We start from the raw sequence: 7005 nt of genomic DNA, 5'->3' as shown, positions 1-7005 counted from the left end.
GGACTCCCAGTCCGGTCCCCTGTGCAGACCCCCCCACTCACCTCGCCCCTCCCCCCACCCTGGATTCACCCTTATAAACCCAGATGCGGCCCCTCCCCCAATCCTCCCTTCTCCCCCCCCCCAAGGGGGCTGGCCCCGCTCCTCGCGCGCCGCCTCCCTTCCCGCCCTCCCCGGCGGAGGCTCCTCGCGCCCCCGCCCGCCCCTCGCCTTGACGGCAGACGCCTGGCCGGGTGGCTGAGAGGAGCCCCGCCGCCGCCGCTCGCGCCAGGGCCCGTCCGGCCCGCTCGCCCGCCTCAGCCTGGCCATGGCCGGCCGCTCGCTCCTGCTGCTGCTGGCCGCCGCCCTCGCCGCCCTGCTCGGGAGAGGTAAGCGCCAGGCGCCGCTGCGGGGTCCCTTTGTGGGCCGCGCAGGGCTCGGGGCCGCCGCACGAGCACAATAGGGGCTGCGAAAGCCGGCCGGGCCCAGCTCGTGACAGGATGAAAAGGGCGGGGGGGGGCACAAAACCGCCCCCCCCATGCGGGCAGCTGCCGCCCCGCGAGAACAATGCGGGTCCCGGCTCCGGGCGGGCAAGCGGCGTTGGTTACGGCTCGCACAATGGAGCCTGCGCCGGACCGCATCCCCCCCCGGCAGCCTGCAACAATGCTGCGAGCCGGCGCGTCTCCTCGGCCGCTGGGTCTGGGGCAGAGCCGGGGGATTAGACAAATACACCCCTGTCCTAGGGCAAGCCTGCAGCGGGATGTAACCGAGACAGGCTGCAGCTCTAGATTGATCGAGAGATGAAGGCTAGTGTCTCCTTTTTATTTATCAAAGCGGGGGGCAGCCCTGCCAAACTCCAATCATGCAATTCTAGCACTTACTCAGCAATAACACATGTAAGGAGCCCTACCAACAAAATCACCTCTAGTGGATTCTCCCTTCCCTTGCCCCAGTGCCCCTTCTTTTGTTTAGAAAGCTCTGTTTTAAACCAAAAAAGAACAGAGGCAAGTAGCCATGCATTTAATATTTTTTTAACCTTCCCTTAAACAATACTGCTGCTTTACAACCTTTTAACAGATAGTTTTATTCAACGGCTAGAGATGAAAATTGGATTGGAACCGCTTCTGGGCAGGTACTGAAGTATCATTTTAAGGCAACTATGCAGTAATCAACAGGGCTTTACACACTTCAGAGGTATTCATAGTTGAAAAGTAGGATTATAAAAACAAATCCATGGTTTAAATTTAAATAAAAATGTTCTCATTGAGAGGTTGTTGTAAATAGAAGTGTGATGCTAAATGTATTAAACTTCATAGGAGCAAATGCCTCTAAATATGTACCAGAACAAAGAGGATCTGGACAGTAAGAAAATGACAAACTTTTGTCCAGAGGCTAGCATACTGTGTTCTTGGGGATTTAGGAACATCTACAAACATGACCCAGATTTGAGACAAATGAAAGAAGAAAAAAAAAATTTATTCTCTGCTGTTTTTACATGTCAGTTGCCTGACCTCAGAGCAGATCTGCCATTGTTCATTGAGGCAGAGGTGGATGGGGACTGGGAAAACAAAACCTTTTCTTTAAGAGGGATCTAAGTCAATGTACCCATTTGCAGCTTCTGTTGTCAAATCAAAATAGGACAATATAATTAACGTGTAAATGAACATGCAAAAAATCAGTTAAAACCACCATTGTTACTGATAGTATGCACCTGCCAAACACAGACAGGACTGATAGAATATTTAACATCACAACTCAGTAAACCAAGTTAAAAAGCATTTCTTTTAATAGAGCACAATGCTGCCATGTATCAGTCTGGGCTTTAATTTCCATTTGCCTTAGGTAGTCAGCTGCCTGCTACAGCTGGCTTCAAATCATTTAAAAAGTGAAATATATTATATGAAGTTGCATCTACTTCACTTCCTTCCCCTCTCCCCAATCTCTACTTTTTAAACTGGACAGTATTAATTTAATTTGGCAGACAGCTAACATACTATATGTAAAAATCAAGGCTGTAGGGCAAATGTAGAGAGAAATTAATAGTGGTAAGTACCATTTTAAAAAGGGTCTCAATTCCTTGGAACTTTAGGTTCAAAACCCAACACAGCTGATTTGGTTCTTGATCTTTCTAAGGTAGATAAATTGTACAACATCCAGTTATTTTTGGAGGAGGGCTGAGATTAAAATTTGAGATGCTTTCTGCTCTACGTTGAATAGGTTTCCCCTGTTTGGCCAGTGTCATTGGGCAAAATTTCCTCTCATTGCACAGCTGTGCAGTTTTCCAGGCATCTGGCTTGAGCCCTGTTACAGAGGCAGCTGCTTTTTAATGGTGCTCTGTACATAAAGGATGATATTTTTCCAAGAGTGCTCAGTGACTTAGGAGCCTAAGATTCATGAAAATTCAATGTTTATGTACTTTTGAGAATTTTCTGATAGTATGTCAGAGCATTTTGGCATCCTCAAGGATGTGATGCAGGGGCACTATGTACATTACAATTTTGTATTGCTGAAGTACCTAGGAGCTCTAGTCAGTATTCTGTTTACCTTTCTTCTGGGGTTGTCCATTTTGGTTTCGAGCCTTCCTCCTAAGTCCATCACACCTAACAGAGTCATTGAGGAGAACACAAGAATATAACAAAACTCAAAATTAAATCAGGCTTGAAAACCAAGTGACTTTACTTCAGCTATTTACCTAGTTCCACAGTAGTCCTTTGTGCTGAGTATTTGTCTTTTGTAGTTCTGTTTTCAGCATTATTAGGTATTTGTCCTGGAAATAATGCCACAGTCTTATAGCTTTCTGTGAATAAGGTGATGCGTTTATTTACTCTGAGCATATGGATAATTCAAATATCTAACCTTACTTTCACAATCCTTCTTAGCCACATAAACACCATAAACAAAGTGTCCCTCTTAAAGAGATGCTGACAGGTTAACAGTTTTTAAAAGCTACATATCCTTACCTATGCTATTAAAAACCATCTTACTATTCACATGGGAAGAACGCTAATGATTTCCTTGACTTATTTTATCAGTACTTATGTAGTTTGTTTGCGCTCTGTGCTTTTTTCCTGTATGGACAGAGAAATTAGACCAGCCTGTTTCATTTCTTGGCTCTCATGCCCGAGCACAATGCTGCAGTAGTTGGATTACAAGTGTGGCGAGAGAATATTTATATCATAACACCTTTTACTGAAATTTTCATATATAATGGTGTTGGAACAGATGTTAACACGTGACTTGGGTTCTAATTCACCCGATATCTTCTTGAATTTCAGAAGTGAACACGTAAAAAAGTAAGTACAATTATAAGTAGTCTTGGCAGATTCTTCAATTTAAGCATATAATAAAAGCTTAACTAATCAATATCCATGTATATTTTCATAGTTGTGGGAAATTATGGGGTGGGAAAAATAATAAAGGGGGCCACAATTATTTAATGGCAGATGTTGACTCAAAATTAAAGCTCTGTAACTCAAATTGTCAACATCCCATGTCAAAAATCTATAAAGTAAATATTCTTAAATCAAACTAAGTTCTCAAGCAGCATTTCTTTCTTTGCTTTTTCTGTAAATTTCAATAATCATCAATGGAAGTATTTTTGGGGTTTGTGTTGAAAAGCAACATTTACCAATAAAAATCTGATCTTTTCAAACACAATTATAAGCCCTGACCGTGCACATTTCTCCACACAAAGTCCCACTGACTTCAGACCCCTGCAGAGCTAGTTGCGGGGTCATGGTCAGAGTTTTTCCCCATATAGTCTCATTCCTTCTGATGCAACACTTAAAAGGCAAGACCTTTGACACCAATAAAGAGTGTCCTTATGCAGCACAGTTGGGTTTTTTTTTTTTTTATAAAGAGATTAGGTCTCTTACCCTTCTTTCTCAAGTGTTAGGAATATGCCTTCTAGGAGATGCATGTCATCTTGATCTATACCTTTCAAGTGTGGAGAAAGCCTTTGTGGGATAAGTTACTGAGAATACCTTCCCCAGCCAAAGCTACAACAGACTCAGGATGAGACCCCTTCTCTCCCACTCATGCTTACATTATTTGTATTTCATAAACACTAGAATGTATTGGGGGAAAAAATGTTTTGGGGGAAAAAATCTGTCACGTATTATACAGGAGGTCAGATTAGGTGATCACTATGGTCCCTTCTGGTCTTGGAATCTGTGGAGCATTTTTTAAAACAACAAATGATAAAGTCTTTCCTGATAGTTCTCTCTCTTCATCCACTCATGTATCTTTATCACTTTCCCTTCTTCCCACATTTTTTTCCCCTTCCCACATCATCTCACTTTCCCTTGGTTTGTCCTCCCTGGTCTCTCTTCCAGGCTTCTGCAGCATCAGCCCCACAATGCGATTGCTGTTAGACCTTGCTTTGACAGAGTGTCCTTGTAACATTTCTAAATCCATCATTAGAATCCATTCTTAAAAATAACAGCCAGAGAAACTGTTCCACTTCTCCTTGGCCATGTGCACAGTTCAATTTGTGTTCCTGCCCCCACACAAAGTTGTTAATGTACTAAATGAAGAAAATAAAACTAAAGCCACAATTCAAAACAGTGAGAGTAGGCACTTCATGGAGAAACACTGTAGTTCACTTAGGTCTGATACATGCTTGCCATTGGGATGTTTGTCTCTTGTGTTGATAGGGCACTTATTATAGTATCCTAGCACATTGAACATTTTGGCTCATCTCCTAGGATACAACAACAATAAACACTCTATAAATACAGCACCTCAAGCTTCCCTTGGGTCCACAGCAGCATGGAAAAAGTCAGGTCCATGAGTCTCAAGTTGGGCACCCAAAAAATCATTGACCACTTCGTTAAAAAGAGTAGTTTGTGGGAGGATGAGGTCTGAGCCTCCTCCTTTTCATAGGGAAATTCATCTATTCTGTAAAAGCAGCAAAGAATCCTGTGGCACCTTATAGACTAACAGACGTTTTGGAGCATGAGCTTTCGTGGGTGAATACCCACTTCGTCAGATGCATGTAGTGGAAATTTCCAGGGGCAGGTATATATATGCAGGCAAGCCAGAGATAATGAGGTTAGTTCAATCAGGGAGGATGAGGCCCTGTTCTAGCAGTTGAGGTGTGAAAACCAAGGTGTGAAAATGACAAAAATATGTAGCTTTATCCTACAGAGCCCATGCTCAGGAGTTATGCTGCAGCTGCCATGGATGATAGCAAGTGATGGCACTAAGGACCTTAGGATTAGGTCCACAGTCATTTGTTGTAGCTCATGGATCTCAGTATTGGCAACCCCAAGTATTCAAAAATCATGTACGCCGCTGCCCCCCGGTCAATTATGATATTTTTTTAAATCATAATAAGTCAAAGTTTTTTTTATTATTTCCCTTCTGAAGTCACATTTTCAAGCTTTTCTCTGCGACCACGAGGATGAGACACTTTCCTTAAAAAAATGAATGTGGAGATTCTCACAATCACATGACTCTAGGAGCTGGGGCTTTAAGAAAAGACACCACATATCATGAGACTTTAGCTAAAGTGGCAACACTGTCTACCATTATCTGTAATGTGTATTGCAATTAACATAAGGAAAATAAACTCAGTTCAAAAGTATATACACATCTTAACCATGGGATTACAAGTGAAGCAGTATCCATAGTTTCTGCCCAGAGAGAGCCAGATTTGGGTGCCTTTCCTACATGTCTGCAGTTTGTAATTGCAGCTTTGGCTGTGTATTACTCAGAGGACACACTCCTGCAAGCTTCACTAGGCTGCTTTGTCCCAGCAGGGCTACTTGCATGTACAACAGCTGCAGAGTCAGACTTGTGGCTTTTTCATTTTGTTTTGATTTTCCAGAAATTGTAAGTCTGTATAGGAAACATTATTGATGTCTATTTGAGGGGCATCACATAATGATGATGGCTTATGTGACATGGACATGTGTTACTGGGAACTGAAGAAAGCTCAGTTATTTTATGTAGGCCATTTTAAAGCTGTCAGACTAATTCTGTCACTACTCACTTGCTGGATTTGAACAGGTCACCTGGAGGTGAAAGAGTCCATCCCTATGAGTGAGCTGAGTTCCAGCTTGTCCTCATCAGACCACACAGACCCTGAACTAGTGTCCAAACTAACTCCCTTCCTGAGGTTTGGCCTTTTGGTAGCTTGCAGCAGCATCACATAAACCTCATTCTAAGCTGCCTCCCTGAATTTAGCTGTCCCTAGGATCTCTCTCCAGCACCTAATCCAGCCCAGGCCCCTCTCACTAGTGCTCCTCCATCCTATCTCCTGCACCTGCCTTAGTGAGCCATCAGAATAGCAACAGCTTTACACAGTCATCTAACACCTGCTGAAGCTGGGTGCGCACCAGGCCTTGCCAGCCTCTTAAAATCCAGGGAGTCCACTGATTTTCAGAAGCCAAAAAGAGAACCACCCAGGCTACAAAAGTGATTTAAGGTGACTTGTTGAAGGTCAATCTGGATCTCAGACATGGCAGCCCATAATGTATCAATATATAACAACTAAAAATGTTTAGTTTGTTTTAAATCAGATTGTGCTCTAAGTTCCTTCATGCAAGAAGAATCTGCTCATCTGCTCTGCACTCCAAAATGCTGGGTAAGCTGACTCACCAAAATATCAGCATGAGGCTGAAAATCAAAGACAGACTTTCCTCCCCAGTTTCTTGGTAGACACGCATGGTACTGCCATGGGAGAAGGCCGAGCAGCACTGAACAGGGCAGGATATTTTTGTGATGACGTGGCTGGGAGATCAGGGTTCTGTTCCTGATTTTGCCATGGCCTTTCCCTGTGCCCAGTCATGTAAAACTGCATGTGTCTTTTGAGCATTTCCAAGTTGAGGATGCTTGTGCATAGAGATCTGAGCATGCATGCATTCAAAACTGGCCTTTAAAGCCACTGCGTCTCAGATTACTCTTCTGTAATGTTGGGCTAATACTTCTCTGCTGGGTTGTTGGAAGGCTTAACAGAGTGCCAGGAGTTTTTTTTTCCCTTTTGTTTGGTTTTTTAAGTTAAGAGTGCCATGTAAATACTAAGTA

At 43.4% G+C, this 7005-nt stretch overlaps 1 protein-coding gene across 1 annotated transcript in view; it reads left to right on the top strand.

Annotated features, from left to right (window-relative positions):
- The first annotated feature begins 283 nt into the window (after positions 1 to 283).
- The window catches only part of CD99L2 (CD99 molecule like 2), an 83465-nt gene continuing 76743 nt past the window's right edge, over positions 284 to 7005 (top strand). The window contains exon 1 of the mRNA XM_050964760.1: positions 284 to 365. Within this exon, the coding sequence (XP_050820717.1) occupies positions 305 to 365 (61 nt within the window). The 5' untranslated portion in view covers positions 284 to 304. The remainder of the gene's footprint in view (positions 366 to 7005) is intronic.

Source organism: Gopherus flavomarginatus, chromosome 8 (genome assembly GCF_025201925.1).
Source record: "Gopherus flavomarginatus isolate rGopFla2 chromosome 8, rGopFla2.mat.asm, whole genome shotgun sequence".
Classification (NCBI taxonomy): domain Eukaryota; kingdom Metazoa; phylum Chordata; order Testudines; family Testudinidae; genus Gopherus; species Gopherus flavomarginatus.
The sequence above is the reverse complement of the archived record's forward strand: the minus strand, read 5'-3'. Positions and strand labels throughout refer to the sequence as shown.